The 21,408-nt window shown below is 44.3% G+C and overlaps 1 protein-coding gene across 5 annotated transcripts in view; it reads right to left on the bottom strand.

The window, feature by feature from the left end:
• mak (male germ cell-associated kinase) overlaps positions 1–21,408 on the bottom strand; it is a 99,077-nt gene that overhangs the window by 21,830 nt on the left and 55,839 nt on the right. For all 5 annotated transcript variants that reach the window (XM_070884899.1, XM_070884898.1, XM_070884900.1 and 2 more), the window contains 4 exons: positions 16,959–17,091; positions 10,506–10,677; positions 8,746–8,913; positions 4,315–4,641 (listed from right to left, as the gene is read on the bottom strand). In XM_070884899.1, coding sequence (XP_070741000.1) covers positions 4,315–4,641; positions 8,746–8,913; positions 10,506–10,677; positions 16,959–17,091 — 800 coding nt within the window. The remainder of the gene's footprint in view (positions 1–4,314; positions 4,642–8,745; positions 8,914–10,505; positions 10,678–16,958; positions 17,092–21,408) is intronic.

The following is a 21,408-nucleotide window of genomic DNA, read 5'->3' as shown; positions in this document are numbered from 1 at the left end:
CAAGCATGTGAACAGTCTGGTTCAACCTGAGACACTAACCATAGAGGGGAATGGAATCAGTGGCAAATGTACGACAATTGTGGTGCAGGTTGAAGACGATGGCTTCCCAAAGTTCAACTGAAGGAAATAGCGGCTCATCCAAGACTGGGGGCCGGACAAGTAGTCTGACAGCACAGTGGCAACAGAGGGATCGAGAGGGGTGGCAAACAATCGGAGCTGGGTGTTGTCAGCATCATGCACTTAGAAGCTGACCCAATGGCCGATGAGGTCACCAAGGGGCAGCAGATCGATGAGGAGGAAAGGGCCAAAGATAGATTCTTGGAGGATTGTGTAGGTAATGGTATGTGGACAGGAAGAGAAGCCATTTCTGGAAATGCTCTGGCTCTGATTGGATTGGTAAGAGTGGAACTAAATGAGAGCAACCCCTCGGAGCTGAATAAATGGGAGAAGAGCCACAGGAGTACGATGGTGTGGCTGACCATGCCAAAGTAAAAACCCATCTGGTTCACTAATGTCCTTCAGGGAAGGAAATCTGCCGTACTTACCTGGTCTTGTCTATACGTGACTCCAGACCCACAGCAACGTGGTTGACTCTTAAATGCCCTCTGAATTGGCAAGGCAAGCCACTTAATTGTAACAATACTGCTACGAAAAACAGCAATAAAACCGGAGAGACCAGCCGGCATCGACCTCGGCACCGGACATGACAATGGCATACCCAACCCAGTCAACCCTGCACAGTTCTCCTCACCAACATCTGGGAACTTGTGCCAAAATTGGGAGAGCTGTCCTACAGACTAGTCAAGCAACAGCCTGACAGTCATACTCTCAGAATCATACCTTTCAGCCAATGTCCTAGACTCCTCCATCACCATCCCTGGGTATATCCTGTCCCACCAGCAGGATAGACCCATCAGGGGTGGTGACACAGGAGTATAGAGGTGGGAGCAAATGGTCCTGGGAGTCCTCAACATTGAATCCGGACCCCATGAAATCTCATGGCTTCAGAGCAAGCAAGGAAACCTCCTGCTGATTACCACCTTCCCTCAGCTGATGCGATTGAACATATTGAACACTACTTGGAAGCAGCACGGAGAGTAGCAAGGGCACAGACTGTACTGTGGGTGGGGGACCTCAATGTCAATCACCAAGAGTGGCTCGGTAGCACCACTACTGACTGGGGCTGCAGCAGGTGGTGAGAACCAACATGAAGGAAAAACCTACTTGACCTCGTCCTCATCAATCTACCTGTTGCAGATGTATCTGTCCATAACAGCATTGGTAGTAGTGACCACTGCACAGTCCTTGTAGAGAAAAAGTCCCGCCTTCACACTCCGGTCACCCTTCATCGTGTTGTGTGGCACTACCATGCTGCTAAATGGGATAGATTCAGAATGGATTTAGCAGCTCAAAACTGAGATGCAGTGGGCCATCAACAGCAGATTTGTAATCCAGCACAATCTGTAACCTCATGGCCCAGCACATCCCTCATGCTACCATTACTATCAAGCCAGGGGACTAACCTTAGTTCAATGATGAGTGAAGAAGAACAGGCCAGGAGCAGCACCAGGCGTACCTAAAAATGAGGTGCCAACCTGGGGAAGCTGCAACACAGGACTACATGCATGCTAAAAAGCAGAAGCAGCATGTCATAGACAGGGCTAAGCGATCCCACAATCAACTGATCAGATCAAAGCTCTGCAGTCCTGTCACATCTAGTCATGAATGGTGGCGGATCATTAAACAACTAACGAGGAGGAGGTGGCTCCATGAATATCCCCATCCTCAATGATGGGTTCTGCCATCACGTGAGTGAAATAGACAAGACTGAAGCGTTTGCAACCATTTTCAGCTAGAAGTGCCGAATGGATGATCCACATCGGCCTCCTCCTCCTGAGGTCCCCACCATCACAGAAGCCAGTCATCAGCCAATTCGATTCACTCCACGTGATCAAGAAACGGCCGAGTGCACTGGATACAGCAAAGACTATGGGTCTCGACAACATTCTAGCTGTCGTGCTGATGTCTTGTGCTCCAGAACTAGCTGTGCCTCTTGCCAAGCTGTTGCAGTACTGGGATCTATCCAACAATATGGAAAACTGCCCAGATATGTCCTGTCCACAAAGGACAAATCCAATCTGGCCAATTACCACTCCATCAGTCTACTCTCAATCAGCAGCTAAGTGATGGAAGGTGTCATTGACAGTGCTATCAAGTGGTACTTACTCACCAATAACCTGCTCACCGATGCCCAGTTTGGGTATCACCAGGACCACTCAGCTCCAGACCTCATTACAGTCGTAGTGCAAACATGGACAAGAGCTGAATTCCAGAGGTGAGGAGAGAGTGACTGCCCTGGACATCAAGGCAACATTTGATGGACTGTGGCATCAAGGAGTCCGAGTAAAACTGAAGTCAATAGGAATCAAGGGCAAAACTCTCCACTGGCTGGAATCATACTTAGCACAAAGGAAGATGGTTGTGGTGGTTGGAGGTCAATCATCACAGCCCCAGGACAATGCTGCAGGAGTTCCTCAGGGCAGTGTCCTAGGCCTAACCATCTTCAGCTGCTTCATCAATGACCTTCCCTCCATCATAAGGTTAGAAGTAGGGATGCTCTCTGATGACTGCACAGTGTTCAGTGCCATTCGCAACTCCTCAGATAATGGAGCAGTCCATGCCCGCATGCAGCAAGACCTGGATGACATTCAGGCTTGGGCTGATCAGTGACAAGTAACATTTGTGCCACACAAGTGCCAGGCAATGACCATCTCCAACAAGCGAGAGTCTAACCACCGCCCCATGGCATTATCATCAGCGAATCCCCCACCATCAACACCCTGGGGGGGTCTTCCATTGCCCAGAAACCTAACTGGACCAGCCACATAAATAATGTGGCAACAAAAGCAGGTCAAGGGCTGGGTATTCTGTGGCGAGAGTCTCACTTCTTGATTCTCTAAAGCCTTTCCACCATTTACAAGGCACAAGTCACGAGTGTGATGTAATACTCTCCACTTCCTGGATGGCTGCTGCTCCAACAAACACTCAAGAAGCTCGACACCATCCAGGACAAAGCAGCCCGCTTGACTGGACTCCATCCAGCTCCTTCCATATTCACTCCCTCCATTACCGGCAGACTGTGGCTGCAGTGTGTACCATCCACAAGATGCAATGCAGCAACTTGCCAAGGCTTCTTCAGCAGCACCTCCCAAACCCGCGACCTCTATCAGCTAGAAGGACAAGGGCAGCAGGTGCTTGGGAACACAACTACCTCCAAGTTCCCCTCCAAATCACACACCATCCTGACTTGGAAGTATATTGCCATTCCTTCATCGTCGCTGGGTCAAAATCCTGGAATTCCCTACCAAACAGCACTGTAGGAATACCTTCACCACATGGACTGAAGCAGTTCAAGAAGGTAGCTCACCACCATCTTCGAGGGCAATTAGGGATGGGCAATAAATGCTGACTTGCCAGCGACGCCCACATCCCATGAACAAATTTTTAAAAAAACTATTTAACTCTGGTCTGGTTTAATGTGCTATTAAAAAAAAATACGGCCAGTTACTCTGTTTGACAAGATCAGCAACCTGCAGATAACTGTATAAAAACACTTAATATAGTGATTTAAAACCTATTTTTTTTTTGTTGATTACAATTTTTTTCAATGTTTAAAAGGAGAGAATACCATATCACCAGAGCAGCCCAACAGCGAGGAGGACCTGGCTCTCCATGCTCATTGAAGTTAACAGGTTTTCTGAAGGAATACTTCCCCACTTTAAAAAGTGTGACAAAGAAATAACCAAACATTCTCATTTTATTCCTTTAAAAAGATTGATTAACTAAAAATTGAAATTGTGATCAAATGTTATCAATTTAATTTGACATCAAGTTTCTAAGACTAATCAAGCATTTTTAGATTCTAAAGTTTAAATACCAACACTAAATCATGCGGTAAACTATTTAAAGGTGATGACACAAAATCTGCAAGATTCCTAACCAGCAAAACAAATCTGAAGTTATAAGGGGTAATATAATAATCCCATGCTCCCACTTAGGAGCAGCACTCACAAGGAGTGCATGTTCACAGAATTACCCTAAAATGTATACACATTTGGATCAGGAGTGTCTCATATGGTATATAAATACAGTGCAAATGTGATAAGGTCACATTGTAAGGACTGGATAAAATATTCTAAAATAATGGGTGATTAAATCAGTTTTGTCTCTTGCAACAAATGGATAAAGGTAATAAGCAATACTTGCACTACTACACAATAACGTTATTCTTGTATTAAATACAAAAACTCTTACTTGACACATTTTGATATTTATTGACGGTAGAATATTTTGCTGGAATTTCTCTTCACTTCGGTTTTCTCTTTCAAGTGAACCAGGTGGTGGATCTGTTTGTTGCGCACACATTTGGTGTTGAGAGGGCGTAATTTGTTGAAATGGTCTTGAAGGTGGATGAGGATGATGCAGAGGTGGGGGTTGAGGTGGGGGTTGAAGTGGGGGTTGAAGTGGAGGTACAGGTTTAAACTGATGAAGTGGATGTTTGTATTGCTGCTTTCCTTGTTCTTGCAGTTGCTGAGGAGTTCCCAGAGCTTGACCAACATGAAAATATGGATAGCGTAGTGCCTACAAATACAATGGATAACAAAAGCTCATTCTGAAGCACAAATTATGCCCGAGGTGCTTTCTCACCTCCTCTAGATGACTCAATGGGTAACTGACGCATCATATCATATGAACCAGAAAGGTAGCATATTAAATCACTGGTCTACACTGATTTGGCTGATCTGAGCAAAGAGGGAGAGAGGTTCACTGTTCCTGGGCGTGAGGTGCTCCCAGTTGGAACTGCATATCATAGTGACGCCCAGTTTCAGAGCTTGTAAAGAATGGGCACAGTGAAGGGATGTCCCTATCTGTGGAACCATAACCAGTACATCTCTCTTTCAGGACTGAAAATCGATCCGAAGTCAGATTAGTCGAGCTCCTGCAGCATTGCACATGGGAAGCAGTATAATGTTAAACTATCATTTAAATATTGCAAAATAAGGCGATGAAATAAATCAGTGGATGAGAACCTCCTACACAAGGACGTGCGCACCAAAAAGGAACCGAATAAGTAGCGGAGAGTTTAATGGCGCAAGGCCTGCTTTTACCAGCATGAGAGTTTAAAAAAAATTTTATCACTCATTTATATATTAAAAACCCTGTCCATTAAGGTAAGTTTATTTTTAGCCCTGTTAAAACATTAAAAAAATATTCAAAAATATAAAATTTTGTATAAAATATTTTATTGAATAGCATTTTAATTAATTTTAAATATGTAATGTGCCTTAATTATTTAATGTGTGTATTTTTGGGGGTATTTCCATTTATACTTATGGCAGCTCTGTAGGAACAGAATTACCATCAATATGAATGGGGAGACCCCATTTTGATAAGTTGGACCGACCCATGTGATCCCAGTGTTGCGTACGAAGCCCTTGCGCTCCTGGGATACGTGGGCCTCTACACTGGCCTACGCATGGAGGTCCAGGACCAGAAGTCTCCGAACCTCCCGGACTGCCAGGTACTTTCGTAGAAATATTTGCGGTCAGAGGCATCTGCCCAGGGGAGGTTCGGAGACATCTGGTCCTGGGCATCTATGCGTAGGCTGTTCAAGTAGAAGGACCATCACAGTCAAATAATTTATTTTTCTGATATGCAGTTCCAACTGGGTCGAAGTTGAGACTGGAGCACTTCACACCCAGGAACAGTGAACCTCTTTGCAGCATGCCTGAACCTCCCTCTCTCTCCATCTGTCCAAAGGAAGCCTCCGACTGCAAATTCTGGGCCATTATCATTTACTCACTCACTCCCCATCGCAAGATAATAGTACTGATCATTTCAGAACACCATCTACACATTGAGCAGCATCAGCAATAATCACATTCAAAAATGCACAGGAGGCAAAAAATAAATATATTCCACATACTGGTGGACAAAAGTTAAGCCAGCAACACTGAAAATATAGATTTTTTTTAAAATTAGGGCACAGACAGCAATTAGATTAGTGGCATAAATATTTGTTATATCAGTAGAACAGGCCACGCTGATCAATTAATCTTCAAGCATAGGTATATAAAATATTCATTATTTTATTTTAGGAACCACCAAGAGACAGGGAAAATATTGATTTTAGAATCGAGTTGAACAGCCAGCAGTTGCCACCTTTTCCACAGTGAGAGAATATCAGAAGGAGACAGCAAATTATTAACTGCCATCAAAATAAAAGACAACAAAAATTGATTACAGCTCTTTTAAGTCCTTTCTTTTTTTAATGGCACTACAGTGGCAGCATGTTTGGATATTATTCTCCTACAAAAATGCAGGACAATACAAATCAGCAAAATGTAATTTATCATAAAAATTTGAGGTAATACATTTTGGAAGGAAGAGGAGGGCAAGGAAAATACATCTTAAATGGAGTATAGAGACAGTGTGCAAATACAGAAATAATTAAAAGGTGGCAGCACAAATAGAAGAAACCATACAAAAAGGCAAACAACATTTTTAGTTTTGTATCTATAGGTATACAATACAAAAGCAAGGATGTGATGTTGAGTTTAAACAGGGCCTCAATTAGGCTGCAGTTGAAGTAATGCATGCACATTGTGCACAGTGTTATAGGAAGGCTGTAAAGCAATGGAAAAGTGAGGCTTAGATTTATTGGGATGTTACCAGGGTTGCAAGGTCCTAGTTGTAAGAGAGACTTGAAAAGCTGAGGCTTTTATCATTAGAACTGACAAGGTTAAGGGGCAATCACATTTGAGGTCTTCAAGAACATGAAGGGTTATGATGAGGTAAACAGTGATGGATTGTTTCAACTGGTCAGCATAATGGTAATGGGACTGCACACATTTAAAGTTGACCAGAAAGAGAATCATAGGTAGGCCAGGTAGGAAAAAATCATTTATGCAAAAGGTGGTTAGAACATGGAATTCTCTGCCACAAACCATTGCTGAGCAGAGTTCATAAATTCCTTAAAATGGATTTACTCACTTGAAAAAAAAAGGATTATTAAATGTTATGGGGAGCAAGCAGGAGAGTGAGATTAAACTAGATAGCTCAGAGAAAAATAATGGCCCGTAATTTGCGGTCAGTGGCGAAGCAAAGGCATTTCCTGCTGGCCCCGAAGAAAGCTGCCCAGAGAGATCTCACGATCTGTGCAAGAAGTTTGCCTTTTTCAGTACGCAATTGATTTCAGTGCTCTGTAGTGGAAGTCCCTTGGGCAATGCTGCTGTGATGTCAACAAGCTGTCTGAGCAACCAATCACATTGCAGAATTCTCAGATAGGAAACCAGAAAAGATTATGTTTTTTTTTCCTGGGGTGGCAGTGCCAGTGTTAGAGCAGTGAATGACTGACCACAACGTCAGGATTTCAGTGTTTAGAAACACATGCGTTACATTCTGAGGTTACGGTCCGTTGCACCGGGACAATAACGGTGAATGCTGTCAGCTCGCTATTATTACCCAAATTCTGGCCCATTGTCACAAGCCTGCTGGACCAAATGGCTCGTTTCTGTGCTGTAATACTCTCAGACATAGATTTTCCATTTTTTCTACTTGGACAGAAAGCATAGAAATATGCAATTCGGCCCAACTGGTCAATGCCGGTGTTTTTGCTCCACATGAGCCTCCTTCCATCCTACTTCATCTAACCCTATCAGCATAACCCTCTATATCCCTTTCACCCTCAAGTGTTTATCTGGCTTTCCCTTAAATGCATCTATGCTGTGTGCCTCAACTACTCCTTGTGGTAGCAAGTTCCACATTCTTACCACTCTTTGGATAAAGAAGTTTCTCTTGGATTCCTTTTTGGATTTATTGGTGACCATCTTATATTTTTGGCCCCTAGTTTCAGTCACCCCCACACGTGGGAACATCGTCTCTATGTACCCTATCAAACCTCTTCATAATTTTAAAGACCTGCATTAGGTCACCCCTCAGCCATTTCTTTAAAGAGCCCCAGCCTATTCAGCCTTTCGTGATAAGTATATGCTCCCAGTTCTAGTATCATCCTTGTGAATCTTTTTTGCACCTTCTCTAGTGTCTCTATATCCTTTTTATAATATGGAGACCAGAACTGTGCATAGTAGTGGTCTAACTAAGGTTCGATACAAGTTAAACATAACATCTCGGCTTTTCAATTTTATCCCTCTAGAAATAAAGCTTGGTTTTCTATTTTCATTTTATGGCCTTATTAACCTGCATTGCTACCTTGTGATTTGCGTTATCTGTACCCCTAGATCCCTTGGCTCTTCTACCCCATTCGATTCTTATTTTCAAGTAGTATTGGCCTCATTCTTCCGACCAAAATGTAACACTTCATATTTGTCTACATTGAAGTTCATTTGCCAATTAGAGGAAAATCTGGTGGGAGAATCACATGCCTCATTACAGAAGCTACCTGATTTTTCTTCCATTAATTTACCAACATACAACCTTCACAACCCAGGTAGAACAGATGAAAATCTACACCTATGATTTTACCATAAACTGGACAAATTAGATATATCTTTGAAGCAGCTGGCACAACGGGCTGACAGGCCCCCTTCAATGCTGTAAGATTCTATGATGTGATTTTACCACTGTAAGTCAATTGTAGGTTCCATCCATTTTATACTAACAGCAGTACAGTGTACATTAAAAACAGGTCATTTGTGACCCCTTCTAGATTCAGTAAAAACTCACCTGGCCTGGTGTTGGTCGCTTCTTTGGGTCCCATTGGAGCATATCTCTCATGAGTTGAATAGCTTCACCACTTGCATTGGGAATCAGAGTCTTGAGGTTATTGGGGACACATTGAGGCCAGCGGAAGTTCATGGCTGCTGCAAGCTGATAGCCTTCTGACCAGTTATTCTAAGGGATATCAATTATAAAGGTTTCTTAAAAGTAAAAGTAGGATGATTCACACAATCACAGCCTACAATCCAAGTTACAGTTTGCTTATTCCCCAAATACATCTTCCAAATTCAGGAAACTGGATTCAAAATACATTTTTAATGCACAGAAATTTGGAGTGAGTGGGACAAAGCATGGTCTAAGATGATGGTTCCTGGTGAGGGAGGCTTTTGAAAGCTGGCGGGGAAGGGTGGGTGCATGAGAAGTGGCAAGGTGAACAGGCTTAAGGATTGCATTTCAAAAGACAGGGGCATATTGGCTTAAAGAATATTCACTGATGGTGAAGAAGTGGGTGAAAAGAACAAGCAGCAAACCAACATTGGAGGAGTGGAGGGTACATTTGGGAATGTGCAACTGGAGTTACGAAGGTAAGGCTACGGCATTCTGAATAATCCAGACGAGCAGAGCAGTGGAGAAATTGTGTACCTCGGTAATAAGGGAGCGGATTAGAGTTTTGGCAGTCGTGAGAGGGGCGGAGTGGGTGCAAGTGGTGTGATGCAGGTGGAATGCAAGTGGTCTTGGTAATGGAATGGATATGGGGAAGGAAGCTTAGTTCAGGATTGAGTAGTGTGCCATTTAGTTAGCCCTTCAGTCCCAGTAGAGAATGGTTGCTGATAAATACCTCAGTGCAACACTTACAATACCCATGAAAAGTTGTTTACAATTGACATGAGATCAGTCTTTTTCCCTTTTCTTTATGGGACAGAAAATACAAGATATTGGCCGTGGAATTCTGGCCTCCCTGTGTCCTTACGAAGTTTCTACGGACTCGGGAAGGCATCGGAAAAGCCAGTTTTCAGTGCACAATGCGCATGCGCTGAAAACCGGCTTTTCCGATCTGTCAAGCTTGACAGATAAAAGCAGGCGTATAGCCTACTTTTACAGTCGTAAGATTTTAAAAACATACAAAAATGACATTAAATTTAAAACACACATTTTTAAAAACCTTGCCCACTAGTTATATTTATTTTTAACTATAATTAAAAAAGCTTCTTAAAAACTCGGAAAAAAATTCTCATATTTATTAACTTTAATTTCAATTAATTTTAATGTGAGGTGTGTTTTTTACTTTTTATTACGTGTTTAGTATCTTTGGGTTTTTTTCTCATTAAAAGCAATGAGAACTCAGATACCTGATTGGTTGAGCAGTCACACGACTGCACCTTCTGTGTGGGAACCTGGAGGACGGGAGCGCGCTTCGCAGCGCGGGAAGAGAAGGCCTCCCAACCGGAATCTTAGGATCCTCCCGGACCACCAGGTACTTTCATAGAAATGTTTCAGGTCGGAAGCAATTTCAGAGCCAACACAATTTTAAGTAAAAATCATAAACTTAAAAACGGCAAGATGGTTTTGGCATTAAAAAAATCTTATGGAACTCCATACTTCGCCAAGCCTTCCCGCTTCCCCAATAATATACTCAAAAATTCAAGCTCTCTAATTATCTTCTATCCTATTCTTTACATCAATGATGATGGCGTGTGCTATGGGCATCAACATTCACCTCGACTTAAATTTAAAAAACGTGCAACCACTTTGAGAATGTTTCATACCTTTTTAGGTGTTCCTAAAACCTGGCAAATTTTGAAAATCTCATCTATTTCACTGGAGCCAGGAAAGAGAGGTCTTAATGTGTAGAGTTCTGCCATAATACAACCAACAGCCCACATGTCAATAGGAGAACTATAATTTATTGATCGCAGAAGAACTTCAGGGGCTCTATACCTGTAACAAAAAAATAAAAATTTGTGCAGATGGATATAAAATGTTGCAATGACCAATAAGATTTGCTCCTTCCTAAAAGAAAGTCAAATTCATGCGACTTTTTGGCTTTACCTGAATAAAATGGACTAGCTCCACCTGCTGGTTAAACAGGGGTCACGATTCACGCACTTTTACTTTGACCTCCGTGACATTATCCTTTTTAGTCAGTTTGGGAGTACTATTTAGACTCCACCATACATAAGATATAAACACGAAAGCTCTACAATGTGCAAAGGAACTTTTCAAAAAGCAGAAAACTTCCAAGGGTGCTTTAAATTACTGATTTATTTAAAAATAAGGGAGTCCTTCCAGCTTGGGATTTATCCTTAGGGGATCTTTATCTTTCTGGTTTGTGACTTAATGCAACAGTTTCTATTTTCAAAACCTAAAAACTTAGGCAGGAACCTTGGCAAGGTTACATCATTCTTCTTGTAACACTGTACAGTTTGTGCAACTCTGCTTTTTTAAGAATGGTAAAAATTTAATTTTCAGGCTAGAAGTCTCAAAACTATTTGAAGCCCCAGCAAGAATGAACTTGGATTTATATAGCACCTTTCCCTTCCTCAGGACATGCCAAAACACTTCAGAGCCACTGAATTTATTTTTGAAATGCAATTAGGGTTAAACAGGGAAAAGATCTCCAAAGAATGCCATTTATTCCTTCTACACTCCATGGTACAGGTGAGGCAGCCATTCTAACAGTTTTATTTCTTCCCACAGATCAATTAAGCCACTGAGGGAGGAGTGGGAAAAGGTGGAGGGGGGGGGAAGATGGAGGAGGAGGGGGATAGGGGGATGGGGGGCTGCAAGGTGGGGGGGGGGGGGGAAATCAGCTTCAGGAGGAGCTGGTGAATGCAGGCCCAGACTTTGTCATTACAACTTGTCCCCATTCAGCAGCGAGATGAGGGGGTGATGGAAAGCCAGAACCATACACCTTCCTTCTTCCCCAACCCCCTCCCCCACTACACCTTCAGATCACCTCCAAGCAGCGTCAGTAACCCAGCTCTCCTCAACCGGGTACCAGTGACGGCAATCCACTGGGGCAAGCGAGTGACGAAAGACCAGGTGAGCTTCAGGGAACACAGTAACTTTGAGGAAATAGAGAATGCCCCCATCTCTTGGACGAGATCAGCGAGAAGATGTCCATAGATCAGTGAGGTATGACCTCCAGGTCTGCTGTAATGCTGAGCACCAACATCGTGCAGGCGATGTTAGAGCTGCAAAAACCAATGTTCACTAAAGGTTAATGTCCAATAAAGGTTCATCATTGTAAATAGTTGTTAAAATTTCTAAAAATAGTTTAGCATTACAATTAAACTATATTTCTCAGGGTCTAGTTAACTTTTATTAGAGCTCCATTAGAATTTGTTTAAATGTCGAAATATACTTTTACTTTTGAAGTTTTTTTTGTAACTATCTGCATTTAAAGTTCACTGATTACATGAAACTTAAAAAAAAAAAAATCTTTGAAGTTAGAGCCCATGACTGACTCTACAGCCTCTGAGGGTTCATTAGGTAAAAGCCTGCGCCACAAGCTGCCGTCTTGAAGTGATATCTCCTATGGATTCACCAGGTCCCTTGTCTCCGGCAGTCCAGGATCTTCTGCTTTGATTGGCTGCTCCCTCGGTGTGTCAAGGTCCAAACCTTCCATCATTATTGTGGAGTGCACAGCACACAACTACCCTCTCAGAAGTATTGGAGGACACCCCCATACCAGTCCAAGTACCTAAAGCAGCCCTTCAGCACCCTGATGGTCCTCTCATAGAAACATCGAACATAGAAAATAGGTGCAGGAGTAGGCCATTCGGCCCTTTGAGCCTGCGGGACCATTCAATATGATCGTGGCTGATCATTCACCTCAGTACCCCTTTCCCGCTTTCTCTCCATACCCCTTGATCCCTTCAGCTGTAAGGACCACATCTAACTCCCTTTTGAATATATCCAATGAACTGGCTACAACAACTCTGTGGCAGGGAATTCCACAGGTCAACAACTCAGTGAAGAAGTTTCTCCTCATCTCAGTCCTAAATGGCCTACCCCTTATTCTAAGACTAATCCGCTGGTTCTGGACTTCCCCAACATCGGGAACATTTTTCCCGCATCTAACCTGTCCCGTCCTGTCAGAATCTTATACGTTTCTATGAGATCCCCTCACATCCTTCTAAACTCCAGTGTATCCAGTCTCTCCTCATATGTCAGTCCAGCCATCCCTGGAATCAGTCTGGTGAACCTTCGCTGCACTCCCTCAATAGCAAGAACGTCCTTCCTCAGATTAGGAGATCAAAACTGTACACAATATTCAAGGTGTGGCCTCACCAAGGCTCTGTCCAACTGCAATAAGACCTCCCTGCTCCTATACTCAAATCCCCTAGCTATCAAGGCCAACATGCGATTTGCCTTCTTCACCGCCTGCTGTACCTGCATGCCAACTTTCAATGACTGATGAACCATGACACCCAGGTCTCGTTGTACCTCCCCTTTTCCTAATCTGCTGCCATTCAGATAATATTCTGCCTTCATGTTTTTGCTACCAAAGTGGATAACCTCATATTTATCCACATTATACTGCATCTGCCATGCATTTGCCCACTCTCCTAACCTGTTCAAATCACCCTGCGGCCTCTTAGCATCCTCCTCACAGCTCACACCGCCACCCAGTTTAGTGTCATCTGCAAACTTGGAGATATTACCCTCAATTCCTTCATCCAAATCATTAACGTATATTGTGAAGAGCTGGGGTCTCAGCACTGAGCCCTGCGGCACTCCACTGGTTACTGCCTCCCATTCCGAAAAGGACCCGTTTATCCCGACTCTCTGCTTCCTGCCTGCCAACCAATTCTCTATCCATGCCAATACATTACCCCCAATACCATGTGCCTTGATCTTGTACACCAATCTCTTATGTGGTATCTTGTCAAAGGCCTTTTGAAAGTCCACATCCACTGGTTCTCCCTTGTCCACTCTACTGGTTACATCCTCAAAAGATTCCAGAAGATTGGTCAAACAGGATTTCCCTTTCATAAATCCATGCTGACTTGGACCGATTCTGTCATCGCTTTCCAAATGAGCTGCTATTTCATCCTTAGTAAGAGATTCCAATATTTTCCCCACTACTGATGTCAGGCTAACCAGTCTATAATTACCCATTTTCTCTCCCTCCTTTTTTAAAAAGTGGTGTTGCATTAGCTATCCTCCAGTCCATAGGAACTGATCCAGCGTCGATAGACTGTTGGAAAATGATTACCAATGCATCCACTATTTCTAGGGCCACCTCCTCAAGTACTCTGGGATGCAGACAATCAAGCCCTAGGGATTTATCGGCCTTCAATCCCATCAATTTCCCTAACACAATTTCCCGCCTAATAAGGATATCCTTCAGATCCTCCTTCTCACTAGCCCCTTGGTCCCCTAGTACATCCGGAAGGTCATTTGTGTCTTCCTTCGTGAAGACAGAACCAAAGTATTTGTTCAATTGGTCTGCCATTTCTTTGTTCCCCATTATAAATTCACCTGAGTCCGATTGCAAGGGACCTACATTTGTTTTCACCAATCTTTTTCTCTTCACATATCTATAGAAGCTTTTGCAGTCAGTTTTTATGTTCCCAGCAAGCTTCCTCTCATACTCTATTTTCCCCCTCCTAATTAAACCCTTTTACTCCTCTGCTGAATTCTAAATTTCTCCCAGTCCTCAGGTTTGCTGCTTTTTTTGGGCAATTTACATGCCTCTTCCTTGGATCTAACCCTATCCTTAATTTCCCTTGTTAGACACGGTTGAGCCACCTTCCCTGTTTTATTTTTACTCCAGACAGGGATGTACAACTGTTGAAGTTCATCCATGTGATCTATAAATGTTTGCCATTGCCTATCCACCGTCAACCCTTTAAGTATAATTTGCCAGTCTATTCTAGCCAATTCACGCCTCATGCCATCGAAGTTAGCTTTCCTTAAGTTTAGGACCCTAGTTTCTGAATTAACTGTGTCACTCTCAATCTTAATAAAGAATTCTACCATATTGTCACTCTTCCCCAAGGGGCCTCGCACAAGATTGCTAATTCGTCCCTTCTCAATACACATCACCCAGTCTAGGATGGCCAGCTCTCTAGTCGGTTCCTCCACATATTGGTCAAGAAAACCATCCCTAATATACACTACAGGAAATCCTCCTCGACTGCATTACTACCAGTTTGGTTAACCCAATCTATATGTAAATGAAAATCGCCCATGATAACTGCTGTACCTTTATTGCACACATCCCTTATTTCTTGTTTTATGCTTTCCCCAACCTCACTACTACTGTTTGGTGGCCTGTACACAACTCCCACTAGCGTTTTCTGCCCTTTGGTATTCTACCGTTCCACCCATACCGATTCCACATCATCCAAGCCAATGTCCTTCCTTTCTATTGCATTAATTTCTTCTTTGACCAGTACGCCACCCCTTTTCCTCTCTGTCTATCCTTCCTAAATGCTGAATATCCCTGGATGTTGAGTTCCCAGCCTTGGTCACCCTGGAGCCATGTCTCTGTGATGCCAATGGGACGCGAAAAAGCTTCAACAGCAAGGGGTAAGCACTGAGGATCTATCCTTCTACTTGCCCAGGTTACTGACGACAAGTATTAGGACCCAGGTGTGCACAATTAATGCACCATGAGAGGACCTCGTGTGCTGCACAATCACATGCAAGATGTGCAGCCAAGTATCACAGTCCACCCGAGTTGAGGGAGCGGTAGCCCCTTCTTTATGGATTGTGATGGGGAGCCTTCAATGTGCCGCATGGTCTATCAATTGCCTTGCACTCTATGGAATCCAGAAATATTGTAGAAACTAATTGCACCTGCCTTTGCTCTATGACGGACATGCCAAATCTGATTTAATGAAATCCCCAACCCCAAGAACAGGGTGTCAATTAGCTGCCAAATGCAGGCCTCATTGCCCCTTGACTAATCCTGCACAGGTCCTTCGTGGATGCCTGGAAGGATCCAGATCCATAAAAGTAGAAGGCCAGGGAGAGCTGATGTGTTTAATTTTTTTAAATTACTTCCTTAATTTTGTAGTTTGCCAATATTGCAGGAAATAAAGCTATCCAAATATTTGTTTAAGCATCAGTAAACGGTGTCATTTCCTTGAACCTACTAAAAGTGCAAAGGTTAAAATGAAACCAGTGTTCAACAACCTAAAACAAACATCCTCCATAAAAACAGTATGATCTGTTCACATGGGAGGAAGGAAAAAAGCATCACTGCCCGCAGAACACAAATTCGGTGGATAGCAATATTCTGTTTATTTTGCACAAACCGTTGCTCCCATATGTATACAAGTTGTATTTCACCATGTGTGAAAATATTTTTCCCCCGATTTCAATTTCAGGTCACAATTAATTAACAGCAGAGGTTGAAATGACTACTCTTCCCTCAGTTTTATAATTTCTAATTCACATTTTTAATAGCTGAGCGGCTTTACATTAGTTAAAGAAATGCCAAGGGCAGCTGTGAAATTCTACACAAGCAGGGAAGCAGAATTGTGGATGTGACATCCTGTTTGGAGGTGATGGTGTTCCCATGCATCCTAGAAGAACAAGTGCACGCCATCACCTCCAAGTCATAATCCATATATCGCCGTTGCTTCATTGTCACTGGGTCAAAATCCAGGAACTCCCTCCCTAACAGTACTAAAGGGAGTACCTTCACCGTACAAACAGCAGCGGTTCAAGACGGCGGCTCCCACCACCTTCTCAGGGCAATTAGGGATGGGCAATAAATGCTGGCCTTGCCAGTGACACCCACAACCCAGGAACAAATAAACAAAACCAACTGATGTACAACAGAATTGTATTTTTTAAGTTTGTGTTGAGTTATACAACTAAAAAAAAAAGTGACAACTAACTGAAGTTCTGGGAAATCAAACCGTGGTTGAAGCAAAGGCAATCCCGAGAATTTACCATTTACTCATTTTAGATGCTTGAACCTGGTCAGCCAGCTTTGGAAAGAAGAATCAGCTTACATTATATACATGCCCATTAAATTAAAAAAATAGAATTACAAAAAATTAACTTGAAAAAGTGTGTTGGAAAACAGCATGCCACATCCAACTGTGAAGTACAATCTTATTCCCTGCTTGTGCAGGATTTCACAGCTGCCCTTGACATGCCTTTAACTGATGTAAAACCACTTGGCTATTGTAAACATGAATTAGAAATGACAAGTGTTTCCGTTATTAGTTGCAAAACGAAAGAGGCACTCTTACCATCTGGTAGATACATAATCAGTATATGGTGGGCGAGATCGAATTTCACGAGCTAGACCAAAATCAGCTATTTTGATAAGTTCTGGTCCCATACAAAGGAGGTTTTCTGGTTTCATGTCACGATGAAAAAATCCTGGAACACAATACGCACAAATAAAAATGGAACTACAGGATAAAATAGTTTCCAACAACAATACAAGATTCCAACCACTGCCGCCCCCCCCCCCACAATTTTAAAAAGCAGAGGAATGTAGGCAGACATTTCAGTATCGTACTGAGAGAGTGGTGCACTACCAGAGGTGTCAGCGTTTGGATGAGAAATTAAATGGAGGCACCATCTGCTCTCTCAGCTGGACATAAACGATCTCATGGCACTATTTCGAGGGGGGTGGGGGGGGGGGGGGGGAAATGCTCTCCGGTGTTCTGACCAATATCACTAAAACAGATTATCTGGTCATTGTCACATTGCTGTTTGTGGGAACTTGTGCGCTAATCGGCTCGTGCATTTCCTAAATTACAACAGTAACTACTTTAGAACGGATGAATGTGAAAATCTGCCAAGGAGATTAAGATAACAGGTTTATCAGGTGGCCAACAAAACCCATTTCCATGCCAATTCCCTCCACATCCCTGACCACTGTCTCAGGTTATACCAGAATTTTTGCAACCTCAACATCCGATTTGATCTTCAGCAGAGCATCCATCCCATACCCTCTCCATTATAAAGACTGCCTACTTCCACCTGCATACCATCTGCCTCCACCCATCTTCTGCTGAAACCCTCATTCAGTCTGGATCACCTACAAAATTACTCCAATTCTCTCCCGGCCAGCATCCTATCCAGCAGCCTCTATAAACTTCAACTCATCCAAAACTCCCTTCTCGCATCCACTCCCACACATCTATCACCTGTGCTTGCTGACCAACATTTATCCCCAGTCCCTCAATTTAAAATTCTCATCCTCATCCCCTTTCATAGCCTCGTCCTTGCCTATTTCTGTTATGTCCTCCACTTCTACAACTCCCCCGGGTCTATTCATCTGACAGGGTCTTTTGTGCATGCCTCCCTCCCTACAACTCACTACTGATAAGCTCTGGCTTCAGGGCAAAGGTCTCATGTTCTGGAATTCCATGCCTTTGCCTCTCTGCCTCCCTTTTCTCCTTATAGCCCATCTCGGACCAAACTTTTGGTTACCTCTCCAAAGATCTCATCCTTGCATCTGTTGATTTCCGATTATGCCTCGAAAGTGCCCTGGGATATTTTTTTCTACATTAAAGGTACATTATAAAATGTTGTTTGGGTTCAGTTTTGTATACAAATGGGAGCAACTAAACAATCTTCTATCTTTCAATACTAGGCATCCAGACCCCCAAATTAGCTTAATTCAGCTGTGTATAATAAAAAATACAAAAAGAACAGACCAAGAACAAAAATGGCCTGTTTTGGGATCCATTTTAGCTCCTGCCTTGCACCTCCTATGACAGACTCATTCTAAGATGGTGTCAGTTCTTTGGTAACTTGTTCAAATTACCATTTGTCCTGTGAGCCTAGCCAGTGAATGTCAGAAGATTATTTTTTTTACTTGTGTGCAGCACCGCCAAATCCAATCACGTTCTTACCAAAGCTCCAAAGTTATTTATAGGACACCTATGATCCAATTCCCTTCTGAGCAGTTCAACTATCATTCAGTTGCAATAAGATCAACAATTAATGTGTTTTTGATGGTATTGTTTGAGGGAGGAAAGTTGGTGAGCGTATTAAGAGGACTCTGTGGCGTCAAGTTTTGGGCCGCACATAAAACTTACCTCAGTATTCTCCCCGCTACTGGAACGTTCCATGCCCTTGACGCAGCTCAGTACAAGCTGTGGGAGACGGAGCCAGGTCCCGGCGCTGAAAAGAGTGCCGGGACCTCTACACATGCGCGCTAGAGTGTGTGCGCATGTGCAGTAGCTCCAGGCCGCCGAGGCTGTGTGGGGGGGGCCCAAAGCACGCTGCCCCTAGCCCTGACCGAATGGGCTCACTGGGGCGGCAAAGATTGGACTCGGGCCTCTCTCCTCTCGAGCTTCTGCTCCGGCTCTCCCCCCCCATTCAGCTCCTGCTCTGCTCCGGCTCCGCCACACCCACAACCCTTCAGCTCCCGGTCCGGCTCTCTCCCGCATCCCGGGCCCCCACCCCCCTCCCTGCTGGGGGCGGCCCCGCTCAAAGTCAGCCGGGCCCGTTCAGTTTCCCCCCCCTCCCCCTCCCTTTTTTACCCCCCCTCCCCCTCCCTTTTTACCCCCCCCTTTTTAATTATTTATTTTATTTTTTAAAAAATTTTGACTGATTTATTGGTTTATTTATCAGTTATTATTGATGGCTCTTTATTTGTAAAAGTGATGTGTTTCATGTTTGTAAACTTCCCTCCCCCCTTATCTCTCGTTCCTTACGCCTGATTTCAAAGTGTAGGCAAGGTTTTTCTGACCATTCAAAAATCTACACTTACTCCATTCTAAGTTAGTCTGGAGTAAGTTTTCCTGCCGAAACTTACAAAACAGGCGTAACTGGCCGGACACGCCCCCTTTTGAAAAAACAAATCTGTTCTAAAATGAAACTGTTCTAATTCACTCGAACTGGAGCAAACTAAATGCCGAGAATTGCAATTTCTAAGATACTCAATTCTAAACTAGTTGCTCCAAAAAAATAGGAGCAACTCAGGCCGAAACTTGACCCCTATATGCCTTTCTTCCAGTAGTGCCAAGGGATCTTTAATGCCCACCCAAACCACTGGAACAGGCAGAGGGGGGACACATACAAAGGGGCACCTTTAACAATGTACTGCACCCTCAGTATTGTCCTGAAGTATCAGTCTAGATTATGTGCTTAAGTCCTAAAGTGGAGCTTAAACCTATAATCTTCTAAATTGAAAATGAGTGTTACCAACTTAACCAAGTTACCACTTATTGGGCCCAAGTTTCGGCCTCAGTTGCTCCTGATTTTTTGGAGCAACTGGTGTAGAACGGAGTATCTTAGAAATTCAAATTCTTGGCATTTAGTTTGCTCCAGTTCTAGTCAGTTAGAACAGTTTCACTTTGGAACAGAATTTTTTTTCAAAAGGGGGCGTGTCCGGCCACTTACGCCTGTTTTCAAAGTTTCGGCAGTGAAAATTTACTCCATTCTAAGTTAATTTGGAGTAAGTGAAGATTTTTGTACGCTCGAAAAAACCTTGTCTACACTTCAGAAAATCAGGCGTAGGTTACAAATCAGGCGTCGGGAATGGGGGGGGGGGGGGTTAAAGGGAAGTTTACAAACATTAAACACTTCAGTTTTACAAATAAAGAGCCATCATCAATAAATTATTAAAAACATCAATAAATCAACCAATAAATCAATCAAAAAAAATTAATAATTTTTTTTTTTTTAAATCAATAAATAAAACATTTTCTACTTACCGACTGCAGCACCGGGAGCCCTCCAACAGCATGCTGGGATGCACCCCCCCACCCCCCACCCACAGTGTGTCTATCTCTGTCTGTGTGTGTCTCTCACTCTCTGTGTTTCTGACAGTGAGGGAGGGGGAGGAGGGGGGCAGAGGGCGGGGAGGGATGGGGGGAGAAGGGGAAGGGGGAAGGAGGAGAAGGGGGGGGGAAGGAGGAGAAGGGGGGGGGAAGGAGGAGAAGGGGGGGAGGAGAAGGGGAGGGGGGGGAGGAGGAGAAGGGGAGGGGGGGAGGAGAAGGAGAAGGGGAGGGGGGGGAGGAGAAGGAGAAGGGGAGGGGGGGGAGGAGAAGGAGAAGGGAGGGGGGGGGAGAAGGAGAAGGGGAGGGGGGGGAGAAGGAGAAGGGGAGGGGGGGGAGAAGGAGAAGGGGAGGGGGGGGAGAAGGAGAAGGGGAGGGGGGGGAGAAGGAGAAGGGGAGGGGGGGGGAGAAGGAGAAGGGGAGGGGGGGAGAAGGAGAAGGGGAGGGGGGGAGAAGGAGAAGGGGAGGGGGGGAAGGAGAAGGGAAGGGGGGGGAAGGAGAAGGGAAGGGGGGGAAGGAGAAGGGAAGGGGGGGAAGGAGAAGGGAAGGGGGGAAGGAGAAGGGGAGGGGGGGAAGGAGAAGGGGAGGGGGGGAAGGAGAAGGGGAGGGGGGAAGGAGAAGGGGAGGGGGGAAGGAGAAGGGGAGGGGGGAAGGAGAAGGGGAGGGGGGAGAAGAAGGGGGAAGGAGAAGGGGAGGGGGGGAGGAGAAGGGGAGGGGGGGGAAGGAGAAGGGGAGGGGGGAAGGAGAAGGGGAGGGGGGAAGGAGAAGGGGAGGGGGGGAAGGAGAAGGGGAGGGGGGGAAGGAGAAGGGGAGGGGGGGGAGGAGAAGGGGAGGGGGGAAGGAGAAGGGGAGGGGGGGGAAGGAGAAGGGGGAGGGGGGGAAGGAGAGAGGAGGGGGGAAGGAGAGAGGGGAGGCGGGGAAGGAGGGAGAAGGGAAGCGGGGACGGAGGAGAAGGGAG

This window comes from Pristiophorus japonicus, chromosome 7 (assembly GCF_044704955.1).
Source record: "Pristiophorus japonicus isolate sPriJap1 chromosome 7, sPriJap1.hap1, whole genome shotgun sequence".
Lineage (NCBI taxonomy): Eukaryota > Metazoa > Chordata > Chondrichthyes > Pristiophoridae > Pristiophorus > Pristiophorus japonicus.
This window is presented reverse-complemented; position numbering and strand designations above follow the sequence as displayed.